Source organism: Physeter macrocephalus, chromosome 6 (assembly GCF_002837175.3).
Source record: "Physeter macrocephalus isolate SW-GA chromosome 6, ASM283717v5, whole genome shotgun sequence".
Taxonomy (NCBI): Eukaryota; Metazoa; Chordata; class Mammalia; order Artiodactyla; family Physeteridae; genus Physeter; species Physeter macrocephalus.
Window position 1 is genome coordinate 45,532,996 of NC_041219.1, and position 23,370 is coordinate 45,556,365.

At 38.4% G+C, this 23,370-nt stretch overlaps 2 protein-coding genes across 2 annotated transcripts in view; one reads left to right on the forward strand and one right to left on the reverse strand.

Moving 5' to 3' along the window:
* Positions 1–23,370, forward strand: part of XPNPEP3 (X-prolyl aminopeptidase 3) — a 61,331-nt gene that overhangs the window by 2,512 nt on the left and 35,449 nt on the right. Inside the window, exons 2-3 of the mRNA XM_007099922.3 lie at positions 7,245–7,361; positions 20,669–21,076. Coding sequence (XP_007099984.1) covers positions 7,245–7,361; positions 20,669–21,076 — 525 coding nt within the window. The remainder of the gene's footprint in view (positions 1–7,244; positions 7,362–20,668; positions 21,077–23,370) is intronic.
* Positions 2,413–3,372, reverse strand: DNAJB7 (DnaJ heat shock protein family (Hsp40) member B7). Its single transcript, XM_007099921.3, is given in 3 exon segments — positions 2,413–2,567; positions 2,570–2,782; positions 2,814–3,372. Coding segments are annotated over 3 exon segments (882 nt in total). The 3' UTR covers positions 2,413–2,457.

Sequence of the window (23,370 nt, forward strand, 5' to 3'; positions counted from 1 at the left end):
GCTCCGCAACGGGAGAGGCCACAACAGTGAGAGGCCCGCGTAACGCAAAAAAATAAAAAAAATAAGTAGAAAATTTTTAAAAGCCTGTTTGCAGTTAATTCTATTAACATTAATTGAGCACCACATAGGAGAACTAAGCACACAAAAAAAATTTCTACCATCATGCGAGACGGACAAAAAAGCAAGTAATTGTAATGTAACATACTAGTGGGGAGAAGGAAAAAGTGTTGATATTTTCTGGGGGCAGAGAGGGGCAAAGAGGAAACATGGGTGTGACTTCAAAGGTTAGGAGAGTTGAGACTTGAAAGAAAGCTTAAATTCACCAAGCCAACTAGAGTGATGGAGCCATCCTGGCAGAGAGAATGAATGCAAAGGCCCAGAACTCTGAAACAGAATGACTGGTACAAAGCTTTGCATCATTAGTAAGCCTGGAGCTTTTTTGAAATATGTTGCTGGGCATGTTAATAGCTGTTACACCAAAAGGGTTCTGTGGTCAAATAAGTATGGGGAATGCTGCATTTTATAGTGCTCATAATAGACTATTTCCATGTCTGTAAGAGGGAAATGTCTTTGGCATTAATTTGCAAAATGTATTTGACCATGGAGCCCTTTTTCTCCGGTGAGTCTTGAACTGGTATCCCTTTGAACACAGTTTGGGAAAAGTTGTGCTCAAGCATGAGATGTGTAAGAAGACACATGATAGAAAGTCAAGTTGGGAAGAAAGCTGGTGTCTGGCTGGTGGAGTGCCTTGTATACTATGTTAAGCAACATTGAGCTTTTTCCTCTAGGCAGTAGGAAACGAATAATTTTAAGTTATTGAATAAGATTAAATCTGAATTTTTAGTTATCTGTTAAGAATAAAATAAAAAATGGACCAGAGGGCATGTTATTGCATTCTCAAATTTTCAGAGACACTGGTTTTTGCTTTTGTTGAAAAATTGCATTTTTTTCTAAGTCTGATTAGTCCCACATGTGTAACAAATAAATAAATTCTACTAAATGTCACATTTTATATAAGTAGCATTTAAAATACTCTGAGCTTTTATGATTTTATTTCCTGCAAATAAGCATTAAATGCTAATTGTCCCCAGTCTCTCCTGTAGAATAAATGAACTTTCCTTCCCACCCACCTACCAGCTAAAACTCAAACAAAACAAGAGCTCATGCTTTATTCTAGCAGTCATTTAAAAATAGTCGATCCTAGAATTTTTTCTGGTTTCCAAATTTGTTGCATTGCTATATATCACTGAACTATGTTTTTCAAAAGGTGATGGGTTTTAAGTGGTACTAGATTATTTGCTCCCATCTTTTAGTCACATTAAAATTTATAGTAATTATATTTCTAAGATAAAAGATTAATATGATCAATAAGATATTTTTGTTAAAAAAAAAAGAAAGAATTCAATGACAGGGAGCATGCAGGATGCAAGTCAATGTAGGAAATTCTTTTTTTGTTGCTTAATAAATTCGGGTACCTTGAATGTAGCACATCCAAATTTAACACCTCCAGGCCTATCTCAGATTAATGGCACTTCTCTTCTTTCAGTTACTAAGGCCAAAAATCCTGACTTCTGTCATACCCCACATCCAGTCTGTCAGCAAATTCTGTTTGGCCCTACCTTTAGAATATATCCAGAGTCTGATCTCTCTTTACCACCACCGCCTCCACCACCCTGGCCAAGCTACTGCAGTCTCTGGCCTGGATTGTGGCAGTAGCCTGCATTTCCCTGCTTTTACTCCTGCTTGCTTAGAGTCTGTTTTTAATGACGGCAACCAGCGTAGGCCTGTTTAAGTATGTCAGATTATGTCACTCTTCTGCTCAAAGCCTCTGTTGGCTTCCTGTCTGACAATTATAACATAGTTCATACTGTGATCTAGCAGTCCCTGCATAATCTGGTCTTGTTACCTTTCTTACTTCATCTACTTGCTCTCATAACTGGCCACACGGATCTCCATGTTCCTCAAACACACCTTACACAGTCTGCTTTAGGGGCATTTCACTTGCTAGTCCTGCTGCCTGGAATCTTCTTTGACCAAATATCCACATGGCTAACTCCTTCATTTCATTTAGATCTTTTTCCTGGCTACCTTAGCTAACATTTCAAAACTCATTAATCTTTGCTGTTTTCTAAATTCTTAATATCACTGTTGCCACAAATTCATCTTTTTCTAACATACCTAATCCAAAGAGCCACTCAGCAGATGTTTATAGTCCTGCTAAATACGTTAAAAACGTAATCTTAGTGTGGTATTAAACAAATATCTGCAAAACTCTAACAGAAACACACAAAGATGGTGTGATGAATTGGATTGACATATATACACTAATATGTATAAAATGGATAACTAATAAGAACCTGCTGTATAAAAATATAAATAAAATAAAATTTAAAAAAAGAAACACCTAAAGAGTTGTGTTCAAATGTTATATGAACATAATGTGTCTGAGGAGTCAATTTAATGATTCCTTTTAGTTGACTTCTTCTTCTTCTGTACCTCTTTATGCTTCTTTTTTTTCCTCTTACCACCTTCTTTGAATCCTGCTGAGAAAATAGAGGGATTCCAGTTGCAAAAGTATATTGAGATACATGTTTGGGGCTGCAGGACTTTGGTGAATAATTGTTGAATGACCGTCTTCTCCAACTGCATTCTTCAGCAAAGCTCTCTTCATCTGCCATACCATTTAAAAGAAAGGACTTCAACTCACCATCGTCTTTGTCTCTTTCTTGATCATTCTCAATAATTCTCTTTGTATTGGTATTTCTGCCATTAACAATTTTACCTGAAGGTATTTCTGCCATTAACAATTTTACCTGAAGTTGTAACAGATATGTAGTTGCCCATCCCACTGACATCAAATGTCAGGGAAGAGAATGAATTAAGGCCCTCATGGCCCAGTGAACCACATGGTATATATCCTGTGTCATATGAAGAAAATCTCTCGAAAGCTGGATATTCACTGGATGTAGAGAAAAAGGATCTTTCACCTCTGTTTCTGCTTCCATAGGAGCTTCTTGGATTATTTAAAAGGTCTTCAAAGAAATGAAATGAAAATGGGTCCCTTTTACGAAAAATTTCTTTAAAGACATCATCTGGTTTATGGAATGTGAAGCCATACTCAAAAGAATCATCAAAATGACTTCTGCCTCCACCATTTAATCCTTCTTTGCCATGTTTATCATAAATGTCCCATTTTTCATCATTTGATAATACGTCATATGCCTTAGCTACTTCTTTGAATTTTCTCTCGGCTTCTTTATTTTCTGTATTTTTATCAGTGTGCCATTTAAGTGCCACTTTTCGATAAGCCTTTTTAATTTCCTCAGGTGAAGTATATCTCTGCAATTCTAGAACTTCATAGTAATCCACCATATTGTAACAGATGGTTGGAAAGGGGTGCTCAGGGTAGTGAGAACTGTGGTTTCCTCTCAGCGTAGGCTCTGCTGGTGATGGTGGTAAAGGCAGTGACTGCAGATAGGCACATTTTTACATTGAAAACAATGTTATTACCATGGACCACTGCTAGGACACATTAGGATACTGATTATATGGCAAGCAGAGTTACAAGCTTATGTCACGGAGAGCTGCCTTATGATGTCATTATGGGGTTGGGGTAGGGACTAGACCTTCCACACGGAGCTAGTCCAGAGTCGTAGCAGACCATCCTTAACCCTCTGTACTATTTCCCCTATATTTTTCTGGAAGCCTCAAACAGTGCCTTATAAACCAGTGGGAGCTGTTGTTTATGGCCACAGCATGCCCCTTGCATAATATGACCTCTGGGTTACTGAGCTTTAATAACTTCTCAGTTGTTCCATGTTTTGGTTTGAAAAAATGAAGAATTTGTGAACTATGAAAAAATATTCAAGCACTTGACATATTTATTTCAACCTTAGTAAGTCATTGTATTAGTCCTGAGGCTACCATAACAGATTACCACGAACATGTCTGCTTAAAACAACAGAAATGTATTGTCTCACAGTTCTGGAGGCCAGAAGCCCGAGATCATGTGTCAGCAGGGCTACACTCCTTCCAGGGGCACTAGGAGAGAATCCATTCTTCCCATCTTCCAGCTTCTGGTAGCTATACATATTCCTTGGCTTGTGGCCACATCTCTCCTGTTTCTGCCTCCATGGTTACATTGCTTCCTCCTCTTCTGTCTCAATTCTCCCTGTGCATTTCTCTTACAAGGACACATGTCATTGGATTTAGGATCAACCCAGATAATGCAGGATGATCCGTTCATCTCAAGTTCCTTAATTACATCTGCAAAAACCCTTTTTCCAATTAACAGTCACAGGTTCTAGAGATTAGGATGTGGATATATCTTCTGGGGGCCACCATTCAAGACATTGCAGTAATAAAATCATTTTAGTGCACTGAGGCAAGCTTATTTTTAATGGAACAGGGCAGCAAAAATAACAGTCACAGAAAGAATAGTATTTAGTGAAATTTCTATATACATTATACATATATATGTCTGTATATACTAGGTTACTGTGTAAAATATATTTCTTACTGTGGGTCTTGGTTTTAAAAATTTGAAAGCCACTACCTAATCTAATGGCTTTATTTCACAGGTGAAGAAATAAGTGCAGAGGAGTTATGTAATATGCCAAGATCACGTAGATAGCAGAATTAAACTAGAACTAGCACTTTTTTCTACCATACCATGCTGCCTTTAATTCTTTGTCTTAGATTGCCTTCCAGAGTACATACTTATTTCCTTCATTTTTCTCTATGGTCGCTTCATCTTTCTTTTTTTTTCAACTTTTTTATTATGAAAAATTTCAAACATATACACAAGTAGAGTAGTCTAATGAACTCTGATGTACCCATCACCCAGCTTCAATAATTATCAACTCATGGCCAGTCTTGTTTCATTCAAACCCCATTCATCCTCTCTGCAATCCACGCCACCCCCATATTATTTTGAGACAAACCTGAGATCATATCAATTCATCTGTAAATATTTCAATTTATATCTCTAAAAGATAAGTTTCTTCCTTTTTAACATAATCACAACACCATTATCACACGTTAAAACAAATATTACTTCCGTAATACCATCAAATATGCAATTACTGTCCCAATTTCCAGTGATCTCATAAATGTAATAATGTATTTGTTTTACAGTTTGTTGCTTGAATCGGGATCCAGTTAAGGTTCACATATTACAGTTGGATGATAATGTCTTTTAAGGCTTACTTAATCTATAGATTCCCCCTTCCATATCTTACCACCCCTACCTACCTTGGAATTTATGTGGAAAAAGCTGAGTTGTTTATCTGGTGGTGTCTCTCACAGTCTGGACTTTGTTGATTGCTTCCCTGTGGTGTCACTTAGCGAGTTTCTCTGTATTTTTGTAAATTGCTTGCCTCATCTTTGTTAAGCTTTCAACCTGTGTAGACTGGGCATATTCCTTAATTAATATGTATTCTGTACATTTTTTTTTTATTGCGTTACGAGGGCCTCTCACTGTTGTGGCCTCTCCCGTTGCGGAGCACAGGCTCCAGACGCGCAGGCTCAGCGGCCATGGCTCACGGGCCCAGCCGCTCCGCGGCACGTGGGATCTTCCCGGACCCGGGCACGAATCTGTATCCCCTGCATCGGCAGGCGGGCTCTCAACCACTGCGCCACCAGGGAAGCCCCTGTACATTTTCTAAAGGCAGATTCCAGGAAATACTTGTTTAATATTTTGTCCTTTTTCTCATTTCCCACTATTCTTAACTGTATTTTCATACTGCCTGGAAACCTGTACCATTTTCTCTGTCTTTTTAATCATTCAAGAAGCTATAATTTTTCTCAGTATCCCTCTGTAAATTTAATTCAGAGTTAATGTTTAAGACTTCTTAACTCTTCAAATACATACACTGTCATTCATACTTTATAATCCCTACTAAAACCTTTAACTTGATCCAGACTTACCACGTTTTGCTGTTGTAGTGATTGTATGTTCACAGGGAGATTGTACGGTACTAATTGTATTGTTGGGATTTAGCAGAGAAGACTTACTGAGTGGCAGAGTGGAAGGGATAAGAGCAAAGATTTTGAAGTTAAATAAAACTGAGTTTGAATCCCAGCTTCCCTAGTACTAACTGTGTAACATGGCACAAGTTACTTCTCTGATTCCTTTTTTGTAAAAAAAAAAAAAAAAAAGGGCAATGATAATGCCTACCTCACGTAACAGTTAAAAATCTAATTCCTTAGTTTGGTGTACAAAGCCTTCAATGGTCTGATCCTTACCTTGCTGATCTTTTCCTCTCCCACCAGCAGCAACACCGACCTGAAATTCTCTTTCTATCCCTTTTCCCTCTACACACACACATGGGCACATGTGAATGTGGTGCTTTCTATGCCCTCCCTTTCATAATCTCATTCATGATACCTTCAGCTCCCCTTGTCACTTTCACTGACTAATTCCTACTCAGAGTAGGCATCACCTACTTCTGCAGTCCCACACAAGCGCCTTTTGTGTGCTTCTCTGTTCCCCAGATCACTGTGTCCTATCGTCATTGTACCTGTCCCACAGCATTGTGTTGGTTTTTGTGCTCTCAAAAACCTTGTGTATGAATCCACCACTGCATTCACCATGTAGTATTGCTCTGTCTCATCTCCACTAGACTGTATGTTCTTTGCAGACCAGGACAGATAGTCTTGTGTTATTCTTGTGTCTTTCCCAGCATGTGCCAATCACACACTTAATAAATCTTGCTGAATGAATGCTAATAATATTGCTTCTTATGGGCTAAATATGATTAAGCATTTTTCAGACATTATTTCACTGGCTCTAACATTCCAAGATTAAATGAGATAGGATGTGCATATTTTCTCAAACTTCATATATTCTCAATAAAAATGTTAATTCTCCTTTTCTGAATTTTAGGACACAGCATAACACTACCTCAATGAAATACTTCCTACCTCCTCCCCTGCTTTTGTTTGTTGTCTTTCTTCTGTTCCCATAGCTCCTATTCATACGTTAATCATACTGTATGTATATATACCTCTGTTATATTCCAGTAGACTAAAGTCACTAAAGGTAAAGATGATCTTATTTCTGTATCCCTAAGGCCCAACACAGGCTTCTGGCTGGCCCAGAGGAAGGGCCATATAAATACTGAAGGAGATACTAATTTGCATTTTTCTAAAGCATCCTACTGCTGGAGGTAGATAAATGTGTATATACTGTGGGGACTTTCTAGGTACACTGTTCCATTTCATCCTCTTTATCTCTCCTTCAGGATGCATGTCATGTTCACAGCGAAGGTACTCCCTGCAGCCCATCCCAGAGAGGAGGATTCCAAACCGATACTTAGGCCAGCCCAGCCCCTTTACACACCCACACCTCCTCAGACCAGGTAAGGCCTTTTAACTGTAATGACTGTCTCTCTCTTTAGGGGCTTTGTCTAGAACTGTGCTATCCAACAGAATTTTTGCAGCAGTGGGAATGTTCTAAAGCTGTGCTGTCCAATACAGTAGCCACTATGCACAAGTGGCTACTGTGCACTTAAAATGTTGCTAGTGCAACTGAGGAACTAAATTTTTTTAAATTTTATTTTAATTAATTTAAATTTAAACAGCTACATGTGGCTAATAGTACAGTATAGACAGCACCATCTAGAGCAATAAATACGATTAGCCTTATAATTCAGAAGTATCAGTGAAAAGTATGTATTTCGAGATGTTTTTAAAGAAAAGTTCTGTTAATTTCTAAAACATGGTGTCTAGAATTGTGTTCTAACTATTGATCCCTTGTGAACTACTGTGTTAAAGACATTTTAGGAAACATTTTTCTTGAAAGCATTAAGTGCTCATTTCAATATTAAGAAAAATATTTTTATATAGGTTACACAAGATTTCCAGATGTGATTGTCACAGCTTTGAGAAGTGATAACAGTGATAAACGTGATGCAAAAAGTTGATAAAGGTTTACTTCACTAATTTTTTTTTTTCTACTTTAATATTCCAGTGTTGCTGCTGGAAGATGTGTCATCACTATTGTTCAAATTCATATCTAAGGTTTTTTGTTTTGTTTTGTTTTTTTAAAGACAGTTAAGGGATGAACTATGATGAATGAATATCATCCCAAAGAGGTAGGCAGGGTAAAACCAAATGCTTTATAGAAAAAGCAGTCAGGTTTTCAAGGGAGATTAATTGTTGCTTCTGCCATGGGAAGTTAAATCTGTATTTACTGTGTAAGCATATATATTAATAATCTAAATTGCCTTTGGAAATATGTTGCTCTTTCACTGTCTCCACTCAGTGAATGATACCAGTGTGTCTCTCAGTGAGGGCTTCCTTTTGCTGATTCTTCATCAGACTGGAATTCCTGCTGGGAAGTCGGCTGAGACGCAGGAAATGCAGCTCACCACTGAAACACACAGGAAATCAGAGTTTTTCAAAGCTGTAAGGTAAGATTAATAGCAATACAGTTGGTATTAATTTAAGTATTTCTCCATCCAATCAACCTACCTGTAGCTTCAATTTAATACTAAGTTTTACCAGCTTTGAAAATTACTGATTTCTCGTGGTGAGATACTTTTACATGGTGAGCTGCATTTTCCAGGTCTTGAAACTAGTAATCATACTGTCAAGATGATGGCCTCTGTATCTAGACTGTTATTTGTGTTATGTGCTTGTTAACTATGTAAAAAGTGAATGTAGATAAATACACACATACAAGTTCATATAAACTATGGGGGAAAAGGAATACCTATCATAATTTTTATTCTCCTGTACAATAGGGATTGGGGTAAGTGAGAGGGGATAGAAGTAGATAGAATTTTAAAAGAGAATTATCAGTGTTAAAGAAACCACCAGATATAAGATATCCAAAGTGTTAATCACTTATCTTTCTCCACGTAGAGAAGCAAAACTTACAGAAGTGTTCAAATAATTGTGGGGTGGAGGAAGAGTCAATTATTAAGAAAAAATTAAGAGGCATTTAATACTTTTTTAAAAATCTCTTTTACAAAGCCTAGGTCAGTTTGTTAGTTTGGGGTTTAAAAGTATGTTTCTATTATGTGGTTTGCTCCAAAAGGTTTCATGTTTGGCATATTTCCCCAGTACTTGCCAATACTTTAAACTTTTGGAAAATATCTCAGTCCCTTTCCTAATTATTATACAAGTTCCATATATATGATAGACAAATTAGAGAATACAGATAAGCATGATTTTTTTAAAGAAAAATTACTCATAATCCCACCATTCAGGGATAACCGCTGTGGAGATTTTAGTATATGTATCTTTCTAGACTTATTTCTTATTTAGAATTGTGTGTACATGTATACACACTCTATATACTGATCAACTATTTCCTTAAAATAAATTCTTAGTGGGAATTCCGTGGCAGTCCAGTGGTTAGGACTCAGTGCTTTCACTGTGGTGGCCTGGGTTCAATCCCTGGCCAAGGAACTAAGATCCTGCAAGGTGTGGCGCAGACAAAAAAAAAAAATTCTTAGAGGTGAAATTACTGGGTCAACACCTTCTGAATTTTGAATTTCCCTGGATTTCTTTCGGCCATACCTACCCAAGTTCCTGAAGCAACAGTAACTTGGAAGGTATTCAGCAGAATGACATGGGAGATAAAGGAGTTCTATGCTGGCTGTGCTTACTACTGCTTTAGATGGATATAAAGAGTCAGATTCACTCCCCCAAGTCCTCTTACTGATTTTTAAAACTTATCCTTTGCTTAAAGAAATCTGAGCATTGTAGACTATTTCCTCTTCCTATGACATTGCCATCTCTGTGTTAAGGACCATGTCTGTAGAAACAGAAAATGTCAGCTCATCCTCCTCGATCATTAATATGCCCTCCACTTATTATCACCCAGGAAGAAAAGTGAGAAGGCAGGTGGCATTCTGAGCTATATACTATTATGAACCATGAATCTACTTTTTATAGTATCTGTATAGAAAGACACTTACGTAGTTCCCTGACATTGCAAGGTGTTCAGCTCCATAAACAGCTCCCTTCCAGGGAATAGGAAGAATTAGTTCCTAATTAAGCATTATTTCCGAAAACCTATATTTCTAACATTTTTATGTTTCTAAGCAGAATTAATTTTGGAATATGTGATATAGTTTGGAGCTTAAGAAAGGGCTATGCAAAGAGTTAGGCTTGGGCTTCCCTGGTGGCGCAGTGGTTGAGAGTCCGCCTGCCGATGCAGGGGACACGGGTTCGTGCCCCGGTCTGGGAAGATCCCACATGCCGCGGAGCGGCTGGGCCCGTGAGCCATGGCCACTGAGCCTGCGCGTCCGGAGCCTGTGCTCCGCAACGGGAGAGGCCACAACAGTGAGAGGCCCGCGTACCGCAAAAAAAAAAAAAAAAGAGAGTTAGGCTTGTCACAAGGACTTGTCTGACATATCCAGAACCGCTTCTTGGTTTTCTTTCAACTACAGCAGTGAATAGATTCATTGGGAAATAATCAAATTGTGTGGGTCACAATTTGAGGGAATGCTTTTACCATACGCTTTTTTGTCCCTTATCATCAAAACAGTGGCTGAGACTGTATAGTTATTGTCAAGTATAATATTTAAAATGATGAAAAGATTGGTTCTAGAGTGGGTTATAGATAATAATTCCCAAATCTTCTTCCCGTAAAAGTTTCAAAATCACTTAGGTATCCATCTTTAGTTTAGTGATAGTTTAGTTGTAGTTCTGCCTTAAGCAAGAGGTGTATTTTTTTGGTTTGTTTTAAGTTTTGTTAAATATGGTTGACTTTAATAACATCTAAAAGATAAAGATTTATTTTGATGGGATGAGATTTTTATACTATTTAAAAGATTTAAATATATGTCCAAGAAATGACAGAAATTGAAAGTGGTTTGAATCTGCCTAGACCATTGGGTGAGCTTTTTCAAAATATACGTACAAGTCAGGATCCCATAGACTTGCTGAATCAGAATCTCAAGGGAAGGGCTTAGACTTTGAGTTTTGAAGAGCTACCTGGGTGTTTCTGATGCACACCGCTAGCCTAATGGGTACTCACTCACTCCTCTTGGGTGCATGAGATGCCTCCAACTTAGGAAGGCAAGCTAGATCTTTAGCCACAGGCCATGTTTTGAAGCAGAGTGTGCCCTCCCCATGCCTCTCTGGTGTCCTCATCCCCAAACACTCAGTTCTTAAATCACCACCATCAAACATTTACTGAATGATGACTTCACATTTATCTGGCCATTTCAAAACACATTTTATAGATTTCACCTGATAAGCAGAGTAGTAATCTAAAGTTTTGTATTCTAGAGTTATTAAATTTAGGCCTACTTTTTCCATAGATATTTCACCGTGAAGTCAACCTGTTTTTATGAAGTAATGTATTTTCTTTTCTCACTCCCTTTGTACTTATGGAATTTTAAAAATAATATATATTCATATTGATTATACAATTTCCTCTAATCTTCATCTTCTGAATTAGATTTTAATGCAGAGTAAAGATTGGAGTCTTTACATATATGTTTATAGGTGAATAAATGTATATTTAACCCATATGTATGATACATGTTGACTACTTATTTCAAGGTACCATTATACTGATAGCTAGCTTATAGAGATGCCATAAATTGCCATCCAGTGCAGAATTATAGAATATTTCTCTTTTTATTACTGAGAGAAGAAAGAAAATTTTGAAATGTAATAATTTTCATGTGGTTTAAATACTGGTACATTAAAAATATATGACTTGTCTGTTTCTCACTTTAACCTTTGTGCATATTTCTCATTCATATCAAGAAATTCTCTGAGGTAAAGATTAGCAAGAATCTACCCCAGGAAAGAATCAGGAATCTTCTAAAAAACTGAATAATAAAAAGCTCCTGGGCTTCCCTGGTGGCACAGTGGTTGAGAGTCCGCCTGCCAATGCAGGGGACATGGGTTCGTGCCCCGGTCTGGGAAGATCCCACATGCCGCGGAGAGGCTGGGCCCGTGAGCCACTATACCCTTATCTAACCGCCACAACTACTAAAGCCTGCATGCCTAGTACCTGTGCTCTGCAACAAAAATAAACAAAATTTAAAAAAAAAAAAAAAAAGCTCCTGAATCACTTGAAACTCATTCTTGTCATTGTTTGAGAAAACCAGATAATTCAGGGCTTTCATGTAAATAATTACTTTGATAGGGATAATGGTCATCCCTATAAATTTTACTCTTTCAAGATCCTACCTGGCTTTGTATTACCAGGATGACAACCTCTTCAAGTGTAAATTATTTATTGTGGTAATAATTATAACTAATATTTATATAGTGCTAACTGTTCTAAGTATTTCATTAACTTATTAAATACTCCTGACAACTTTGTGAAATGGGTGTTATTATTATCTCCACTTTACAGATGAGGACACAGGCACAGAACAGTTTGGTAGCTCTCCGCAAGTCACTCAGTAGGTTGGTAAGCCAGAATTCCAACTCAGCAAAAGTCTGAGTCCACACTTAACCACAAAACAGCACGTAACACCCATGCCAAAGAATACTATATGGGTGGTTTTTTTAAGTCTTTTTTTTGCTATAATATTTTTGGTAAGAAGAAATTCAAGTGAGAGAATTCTTGGTGTAAAAGTTATTTCAGCTTTAGAGAGTGGTATAGTCATCCCTTGGTATCCTTAGGGAATTGGTTCCAGGACCCTCTCAGATGCCAAAATCTGCAGGTGCTTAAGTCCCTTACATAAAATGGCATAGGATATGACTGTAATACATGCACACCCTCCCATATACTATAAACCATCTCTAGATTACTTATAATACCTAATACAATGTAAATGCTATGTAAATAGCTGCTCACGCACAGCAAATAGAAGTTTTGCATTTTGTGACTTTCTGGAATTTTTTTTCCAAATATTTTTGATCTGTGGTTGGTTGAATCCCCAGATGCAGAACCTATGGATATGGAGGGCCAGCTGTACTTTTTTTTTTTAATGTAAAATTTACGTTAGGTGAATTGCACAGATCTTAAATATGCAATTCAGTGAGTTTCGACAAAGGTACACCAATATAACCCATACCCCATTCAAGATATAGAGCATTTCTGTCACCCCAGAAAGTCCCCTCATACCCTTCTAGTCAGTCCCCACCTCCATCCTTAACCACTGCTCTAGTTTCTATCAACATGATTGTTTTGCCTGTTCTTGAGTTTCATGTAAGTGGAATCATACAGTATGAACCCTTTCTGTCTGGCTTGTTTTGCTCAGTATATGCAAATAAAATCCATTGAGAGTATTTTTAAATTATTTATTTGATCATTTCATTTTTTCAGAGAGGTCTGTGTTTTACTTTATAAAGGAAATGTTTATTAGCTTTTTCTTTACCCCCATTTTCCAACTACATAATAATAGATCATTTTATGCACTACTTCCTTATATACAATAAAAACTACCTAAGGGGTTCCCTGGTGGCGCAGTAGTTGAGAGTCCGCCGGCCGATGCAGGGGACACGGGTTCGTGCCCCGGTCCGGGAGGATCCCACATGCCGCGGAGCGGCTGGGCCCGTGAGCCATGGCTGCTGAGCCTGCCCGTCCGGAGCCCGTGCTTCGCAACAGGAGAGGCCACAACAGTGAGAGGCCCGCGTACCGCAAAAAAAAAAAAAAAAAAACCTACCTAATATTAAACAGAATTCAAGGAGACTGCTTCAGGCCACTTTAAAATTCTAACCTAGTTAGTTTCAGGAAATAATTAAAATACATACCTAGATTGTAGCAAAGACTTGCATCTTTCCATCCATTTTCAGTCTTCATAAAACTTTTCCTCTCTGGGTTTTCTGCCTGGCTGATAAAATATGAAGAACATTTTTCTTATTCTCTTGAGAGGCCCAATCCTAGATGTCCTGGAAGAGCTTTTCTTCTTGGCTGCACAGTCTCAGGTTTGATTGTGAGACTTTGCTATTTACAGAGTCCAGATTGTGACATCTAGGCATTTGATTGATTAAATAACTTGTTAGAGTAGCCCTTCTATCCTTAATTGACTCCACATGATAAAGCTGCTCACGCACAGCAAATAGAAGTTTTGCATTTTGTGACTTTCTGGAATTTTTTTTCCAAATATTTTTGATCTGTGGTTGGTTGAATCCCCAGATGCAGAACCTATGGATATGGAGGGCCAGCTGTACTTTTTTTTTTTAATGTAAAATTTACGTTAGGTGAATTGCACAGATCTTAAATATGCAATTCAGTGAGTTTCGACAAAGGTACACCAATATAACCCATACCCCATTCAAGATATAGAGCATTTCTGTCACCCCAGAAAGTCCCCTCATACCCTTCTAGTCAGTCCCCACCTCCATCCTTAACCACTGCTCTAGTTTCTATCAACATGATTGTTTTGCCTGTTCTTGAGTTTCATGTAAGTGGAATCATACAGTATGAACCCTTTCTGTCTGGCTTGTTTTGCTCAGTATATGCAAATAAAATCCATTGAGAGTATTTTTAAATTATTTATTTGATCATTTCATTTTTTCAGAGAGGTCTGTGTTTTACTTTATAAAGGAAATGTTTATTAGCTTTTTCTTTACCCCCATTTTCCAACTACATAATAATAGATCATTTTATGCACTACTTCCTTATATACAATAAAAACTACCTAAGGGGTTCCCTGGTGGCGCAGTAGTTGAGAGTCCGCCGGCCGATGCAGGGGACACGGGTTCGTGCCCCGGTCCGGGAGGATCCCACATGCCGCGGAGCGGCTGGGCCCGTGAGCCATGGCTGCTGAGCCTGCCCGTCCGGAGCCCGTGCTTCGCAACAGGAGAGGCCACAACAGTGAGAGGCCCGCGTACCGCAAAAAAAAAAAAAAAAAAACCTACCTAATATTAAACAGAATTCAAGGAGACTGCTTCAGGCCACTTTAAAATTCTAACCTAGTTAGTTTCAGGAAATAATTAAAATACATACCTAGATTGTAGCAAAGACTTGCATCTTTCCATCCATTTTCAGTCTTCATAAAACTTTTCCTCTCTGGGTTTTCTGCCTGGCTGATAAAATATGAAGAACATTTTTCTTATTCTCTTGAGAGGCCCAATCCTAGATGTCCTGGAAGAGCTTTTCTTCTTGGCTGCACAGTCTCAGGTTTGATTGTGAGACTTTGCTATTTACAGAGTCCAGATTGTGACATCTAGGCATTTGATTGATTAAATAACTTGTTAGAGTAGCCCTTCTATCCTTAATTGACTCCACATGATAAAATACTGACTTTGCTTCTTAATACTTTACAATTGGACAAAGTTACCAGAATGTCTATTCAGATACAGTTTCATCTGAAGAAAGTCAGGCTAGATCAACTATAATGGTTAGTTCTATGATCAAAGGCCATAACAACTGCCAGGTTTACCTCTAGGGTTGAAGTTCATTGCTTTGTCACACTTTTTTTCCCTCCTTCAGTTGATAAGGTGTGTTTTTCCTTGGGTAATTTTTCTGTTGTGATGAAGAGTTCTTTGAAATTTCAGAAGTTTGGAAGCATATAGTTAATGGTCACTCTATAGTATTTACAATTAGTAAGCTTGGGAAAATGTAGTCAGTGTTTTAAATAAATATTTCTCATATAGTCATTTGTATGAAATTAGATTCAGCCACGAGGAATGCTTTGAAGGGTGAAAAAGATGGTTTTGCAATCCTGCCTTGATTTTTAAATAATTTTATCTTTTTTTCAGAAGTTACTTCCTAATATACATATATGTATACTCTGTTATTAATGAAAATGAGAGATAACACATTGATTAATTAAGATCATTAATATTGTGAATTTTCTTCTTATTTCCAAAGTTTTTTTAAAAACACAATGAACTGATTTTTTAAATTTAGTTTTATTACATGGACCATAGCTGCGAAATGACCAAAAGCAAAACACAGGATAGGGACCAAGTAAAATGACTAAAAGGAAAAGTTGGATAATACACCAATTATAACCAGCCTCTGCTTTTAGAAAAGAGTATTTGCTGCTTGGGTAAATTAGGAAATTTCCAATATTGAGTAACAGTGTCAGACTTAACATGAATAATTATCAGGGAGATAAATAGTTAAGCTGTTCTTGGGCTCTGGTACAAAGTTCGATATTCTGCCCTAGAGACCTAGGGGACTCTTAGCCAACTCAATCCTCAGAGAAAGAAATGTGATGTGAGCTTTTCTAGGACCAACACTGTTGCTTTGCCTGGCCTATACGGCCCTCTCTAATTTATCTCTTTTGTTTCTTACCAATTTCATTAATAAAAATGTAAATTTTTCTATTGTAGGTAAATAAAAGTTAAATAAAAAATTATTAATGGGATACAACTACAGAATTTTCTGGAGAGATAAACTATGCATAGGTAAAACAACTAGACAGTTCCAAAGTAATCATAAACAGCTGAGTTGCATGTACTGAACATGAGTACTAAGAAAACTCGAAGGACTTTGATCCACTAATTTCTCTCCTGGGACTGTCCCACAGAAATAAAGCAACAGTACATAGGGCATTTAAAAGTACCCTATGTATATAAGTATAAAGATGTTCATTATTGCAGCAAAAAGCTGAAAATAATATGAATGCCCACCAGTATGGAAATGGATCAGGAAGTTACGATACATTCCCCCAAGAAATAATATGGAGACATCAAGCAGAATGTGTTGAAGCTATGCTAAATGAGTTGGTGGGAGGGACTTCTATGACGTATTGTTGTGTTAGAAAGGCAACATAAACACAAGACTGTGTGGTATCCCATTTTTGTAAAACACTAGTGACTCAAAAAACCATAAATGCAGGTATATGTGTGTGTGATTATATGAGTATTGAGAAAAATAGGAAAGGATACATACTAAATTACAAATATGGGGGTGGTTCTAATGTGGGTAGAAGGAGGGAAGGGGAGTGAGGTCTCAAACAATGAAGAATGGGGGAAAAGTGTTTAACTATTGAAAGAGTATGATATGATTACATTTATACCCAACTGTAAGATGTGTATATGAAAATGAAATAGTTGACTTTAAAAAACATGTAATTTAAAGGAACAAATCAACATGATCTGGGCTAATCAAGAAAGCCTTTTGAATCAGAAGGGTCTAAAAGCAAACGTATATTGAGCTCCAAGTCTTGAGTGGAATTGCTTTGGAGGGAGAAGAAATTTTAGAAAGGGGACACATTGTAAGCAAGGTAACAGGTTGGACTTATGTAAGATATAGAAGGAATTAATTTCAGAATAATTGGGGGAATGATAAGAAAAAAGTTGGCCATGTCACCAAAGGCCACATCTTGTGTGATTTCATTTATATGAAATCTGTACTATAGACAAACCCAGAGAGGCAGAAAATAGATTAGTGGTTGTCAAGGGCTGGATTGGATTCGGAGGAAACAGGGAGTGACTATTTATTGGCATGGGATTTCTTTTTGGAGTGATGAAATACTCTAAAATTGTTTAGGGTAATGGTTGCACAAATCTGTGAGTATACCAAAAATCATTGAATTGTACACTTGTAAGTGGGCAAATTGTATGGTATGAAAATATCTCAGTAAAGCTGTTACCAAAAAAAGTTGGCCAGATAAGTTGGAGTCACCTGGTAGGGAACATTAAAATGTTACATTTAAATGTAAATGTTAAAGTGGCTTAAGAGTATGAATTTGATCTGACAGATGATAAAGAACCATTGTAGGTTATGAGTATGGAGTGGACTGTCCATGGTTTCCCTTTTTTAACCTCGTTTTCTCTTTATTTGGGACTTTAATTATAAGAGTATATACTCATTGAAACAATTCAAATAATAAATCATGTTAAATAGAAAATTTCAGTTTATGTCACTCTCCATAGGTTACCACTATAAAAATTCTGATTCTTTTCTAAGTTCTTTTTTCTCTTGCCTTTGTTTTTCTTAAACATAATGAGAACATATTGTCCATCTTCTTATTTAACTTTCTTACACAGCAGCGTTTCATGGCTATCTTCCTATACTTGCATGTGGAGACTGGCTACCACATGGAATAATAATGGTTCCCCACATCACAGAGTCATTGTAAAGATAAAATAAGTTGATACATGTAAATAATTAGAATAGTACAGACACGTAGTAAGCGTTCAATAAGCATTAGATGTTGTTTTACTATTATTATTGTTTTTGTTTTTTGTTTGCTTGGTTTTTTGCGGTACGCAGGCCTCTCACTGTTGTGGCCTCTCCCGTTGCGGAGCCCAGGCTCCGGACGCTCCGGACGCGCAGGCTCAGTGGCCATGGCTCACTGGCCCAGCCGCTCCGTGGCATGTGGGATCTTCCCGGACCGGGGCACGAACCCGTGTCCCCTGCATCGGCAGGTGGACTCTCAACCACTGCGCCACCAGGGAAGCCCTATTATTATTGTTAAGTGTAGGCTTAAGGATACAGCTTTTGTGAGTAATTGTTTTAGTAGTTCTTTTGTTTGGGAACCTAAAGTGAAAGCAGGCATAATTTCCATTTCAGAAGTGAAGCATTCACCCAGTCATCACTGGGCTAGCAGCCAGGCAGTCTGCTAGGTACTAGTATTAAGAACTAACACATATTACAATAGCCAGGACATGGAAGCAACCTAATTGTCCATCAATAGATGAATGGATAAAGAAGATGTGGCACATATATACAATGGAATGTTACTCAGCCATAAAAAGAAACGAAACTGAGTTATTTGCAGTGAGGTGGATGGACCTAGAGACTGTCATACAGAGTGAAGTAAGTCAGAAAGAGAAAAACAAATACCGTATACTAACACATATATATGGAATCTTAAAAAAAAGGTTCTGAAGAACCTAGGGGCAGAAGAGGAATAAAGACGCAGACGTAGAGAATGGACATGAGGACACAGAGATGGGGAAGGGTAAGCTGGGACGAAGTGAGAGAGTAGCATTGACATATATACACTACCAAATGTAAAATAGATAGCCAGTGGGAAGCATCTACATAGCTCAGGGAGATCAGCTCAGTGCTTTGTGTCCTCCTAGAGGGGTGGGATAGGGAGGGTGGGAGGGAGATGCAAGAGGGAGGGGATATGGGGATATATGTATACATATAGCTGATTCACTTTGTTACACAGCAGCAACTAACACAACATTGTAAAGCTATTATACTCCAATAAAGATGTTTAAAAAATAAATAAAAGGAGAAAAACCAAAAAAAAGAACTAACACATAACACTTCATAAGAAAGTTTCTTTTTTTATATATATATTTGTTTGTTTATTTATTTTTGGCTGCATTGGGTCTTAGTTGCGGCACACAGGATCTTCTTTGCGGCATGCAGGCTTCTCTCTAGTTGTGGTGCGAGGGCTTCTCTCTAGTGTGGCGTGCGGGCTCCAGAGCACATGGGCTCTGTAGTTGTGGTGCACGGGCTCAGTAGTTGCAGCTTGTGGGCTTAGTTGCCCCGCGGCATGTAGGATCTTAGTTCCCCAACCAGGGATCGAACCCACATCCCCTGCATTGGAAGGCAGATTCTTAACCACTGGACCACCAGGGAGGTCCCACTGGGGTTCTTAATATGGGTTTTTTGCGTGCGCTTACAGGAATCTGAGACTCTTGAAATTGTATGTCAAAAGTTTGTATTTGGGCTTCCCTGGTGGCGCAGTGGTTAAGAATCCGCCTGCCAATGCAGGGGCCACTAGTTCGAGCCCTGGTCCAGGAAGATCCTACTTGCTGCAGAGCAACTAAGCCCGTGTATCGCAACTACTGAAACCCGCGTGCCTAGAGTCCGTGCTCCTCAACAAGAGAAGCCACCGCAATGAGAAGCCTGCGCACCAAAACGAAGAGTAGCCCTGCTGCTCGCCACAACTAGAGAAAGCCTGCATGCAGCAATGAAGACCCAACGCAGCCAAAAATAAAATAAATTAAATAAATTTTTAAAAAAATGTTTGTGTGTGCCTACATGCCGTTTAGTAAACAGAATACATCCATAGCTTTCAAAAGATTTTCTAGGATGTCTTCAAATCCTTAAGAACCACATGCTTTATCAAATTTGATTCTCATGACAGCCCCAAGAGGTGGATAATATTACTAGAGTTTTGAAGGATACGAAGATGGTTCTGACCGTCAAAGAGGTTATGTATACCCAGCTCACTGTTAATACAAGGTAGAAAGTGAAAAGCCCTGTTAGAAAGATATTATTATGCCTTGGAAATTCAGAAGGAGAAATTTATTCTAGCTCTTGAAATTGGGGAAAGCTTTTGGCCTTAAACTCTAAAAATACTATAGCTCATTTGACAATTATCAAATGCCTACTATATTCCAGTTGTTATTCTAGGCCCTGGGAATATAACGTTGAGCAAACAGACAAAAATCGATGTCTTTGAGGAGCTTACATTCTTTTGGGGAAGTCTTATACAGAAAATCTGGTCCTTCTCCTCACCTTGTATATTGAAACTTCAGGGCAACTTGGATTATTTGCCTAACAATGCCTTCCATATAATAATGTTTAGTAAGTATTTGATTGAATGAGTAAAAGAACGAACCAAAGAGCTGGAAGAGATCTTAAGGGGTCATGATCCCAGTTTTCAGGCAGGACCACGTGTAATTATCATTTCTTCCAAATTTTTGCAGTGGAATAGAAATTTGAAACCTGGGTTGTCTCCTTAATTTGCCATGTGCTATGAGGAGATTGGGCATAAATTGAAGAAATGAACTTGGGTGTCTCCATCTAATATTAAGCTATCTTAAGTACTTTGGCACTACAGAAATGCAAAGCATCACTGTTATTTGTCATTTCTAGGGGAGGTGACGCCAGGACTATCCCAGGTGGAATATGCACTTCGCAGACACAAACTAATATCTCTGATCCACAAGGAAGCACAAGGGCAGAGTGGTACAGACCACACAGTGGTACTGCTGTCCAACCCTACATACTATATGAGCAATGATATCCCCTATACTTTCCACCAAGACAACAATTTCCTGTACCTGTGTGGATTCCAAGAGCCTGATAGCATTCTGGTCCTTCAGAGCCTCCCCGGCAAGCAGTTACCAGCACACAAGGCCATACTTTTTGTGCCTCAGAGAGATCCCAGTCGAGAACTTTGGGATGGCCCCCGATCTGGTACTGATGGAGCAATAGCTCTAACTGGAGTGGATGAAGCCTATACGCTGGAAGAATTTCAACATCTTGTACCAAAACTGAAAGGTAACAAATGGGAGCAGAAGTCAAATCATAGGCCAGATTGGGACTAAGACCTTCCTTGCCTGTTGAGACAAAGTTCTTCATTTCCTAAAATAATTATCATAGCAGCATTGCCCTGGGCACCATGAAAAGAATATAAATCTTTTCCACAAGACTTTAAAGATTTCATTTATTCATTTGCTAAATCTTCATTGGATCATTCATTCACAGAGACTTTTAACTGTTCTAGTTTGAAATCCCAGACAGAGAATTTTAAAGTGGAGGATGAGCATGGGCTGCTTTTCAAGATTACTGACCAGTCTATTGACCTTTCATTACTACTTATCTTACTGCTTTTGCCAACTCTTCAAAAAAGGGCAGTATTCTCAAAGAATGATTTGTTCATCACCAGCATCAGAATCACCTGGTGATGCATTATAGGATTACAAATGAATAATAGATACTGGAAATGTAAAATCTGCAGCCCCCACTCCATACCTACTAAATCAGGATCTGCATCTTAACAAGATTCTCAGGTGGTTCGTGTACCCGGTTGAATTCATGCCCCTTGAAATAGTCACTTTCTCTACGCTTATTCTGGTGAAATTATGATCGCTCAGAATGTTTTGGGATTCCTTTTCTGGAACTTTTCAGAATGTACACTGCATTATAAACTATCCTTAGTGATTCTTACAAATCTACAGCTCTAGTAAGCATTTTATTTTTTGAAGTGTCCAAAAGTCACTTAGAGCCAAATTTGATAAATAAAAGATAGATGATCAAGTTGGAAAATACTTGATTTTAGACAAAATAATGTATGATCGTAAAATTTTAGTCTGATATTCTTGTAAGGTTTATAAACATTTCTGAAGTCAGTCTCTAAAAGAGAATTTCAAAATTGTTTCCAGTGATAATAGATTGAAAGTTTAAAAACCTAAAAAGGTTGGTCTGTGATTTTATAAGCTGACAGCAGATGGTCATGGTTGTTTTACTTTTTAAAAATTACAACAATTAGGGCTTCCCTGGTGGCGCAGTGGTTGCGCGTCCGCCTGCCGATGCAGGGGAACCGGGTTCGTGCCCCGGTCCGGGAGGATCCCACATGCCGCGGAGCGGCTGGGCCCGTGAGCCATGGCCGCTGAGCCTGCGCGTCCGGAGCCTGTGCTCCGCAACAGGAGAGGCCACTACACAGGAACGCCCGCATACCAAAAAAAAAAAAAAAAATTACAACAATTAAATTTCTATTGAAAATAAGATTAGAGTTTTACATGTAATCTACATTTAAAATCACTTTTATTTTAAAGTGAAAATATTTAGCAGATTGTACCACTGATACATATCCGATCAAAATTTTTAGGATTTTTTCCCTCTTCGGTCCCAAAGTCCATTGTATGAAACATACAAACACACCTTCAGACTTAGATTGTCATGAATACTACTCATAGGTTTCTTTTTTATTATTACTGTTATTTTATTTATTTAATTGTTTATTTATTTTTGGCTGTGTTGGGTCTGTTGCTGCGCACGGGCTTTCTTTAGTTGCGTCGAGCGGGGCCTACTCTTCATTGCAGCGCGCGGGCTTCTCATCGTGGTGGCTTCTCTTGTTGCGGAGCACGGGCTCTAGGCACACGAGCTCCAGTAGTTGTGGCATGTGGGCTCAGTAGTTGTGGCTCACGGGCTCTAGAGCACAGGCTCAGTAGTTGTGGCGCACCGGCTTAGTTGCTTCGCGGCATGTGGGATCTGCCCAGACCAGGGCTCGAACCTGTGTCCCCTGCATTGGCAAGTGGATTCTTAACCACTACGCCACCAGGGAAGCCCCTACTCATAGATTTCTGTCGTTGTGGCGCACGGGCTTAGTTGCTTCGCGGCATGTGGGATCTTCCCAGACCAGGGCTCGAACCTGTGTCCCCTGCATTGGCAAGTGGATTCTTAACCACTACGCCACCAGGGAAGCCCCTACTCATAGATTTCTGTCAGAAAAAAAAAGAAAGGAACAAATAGAGACCTGATGTAAGTGGAAAAGATTTTCATAATGAGCCTCATCTTATATCTCAGGCAAAAATTGACCATTTCCTTGGGTCTCTAAAGTGAAATGGTGAACTCTGGTTGTCTGTAATGAGAATACATGGCAGATGGAAAAGGAAGGATTTCCTGGGTAAGTGTGGATTAGCATGTATTATCAACTATGAGAGCTCCTTTCACCAATACTGAGATTGTTTGTGAGTGATGGAACACTTTAACCATAAGGTCATGAGCTGAGTACTTTTTTCTGTCCTTTTGTGTTTAGTTATTTAATGATGCCTCTAGCTCAGTTGTGTGGA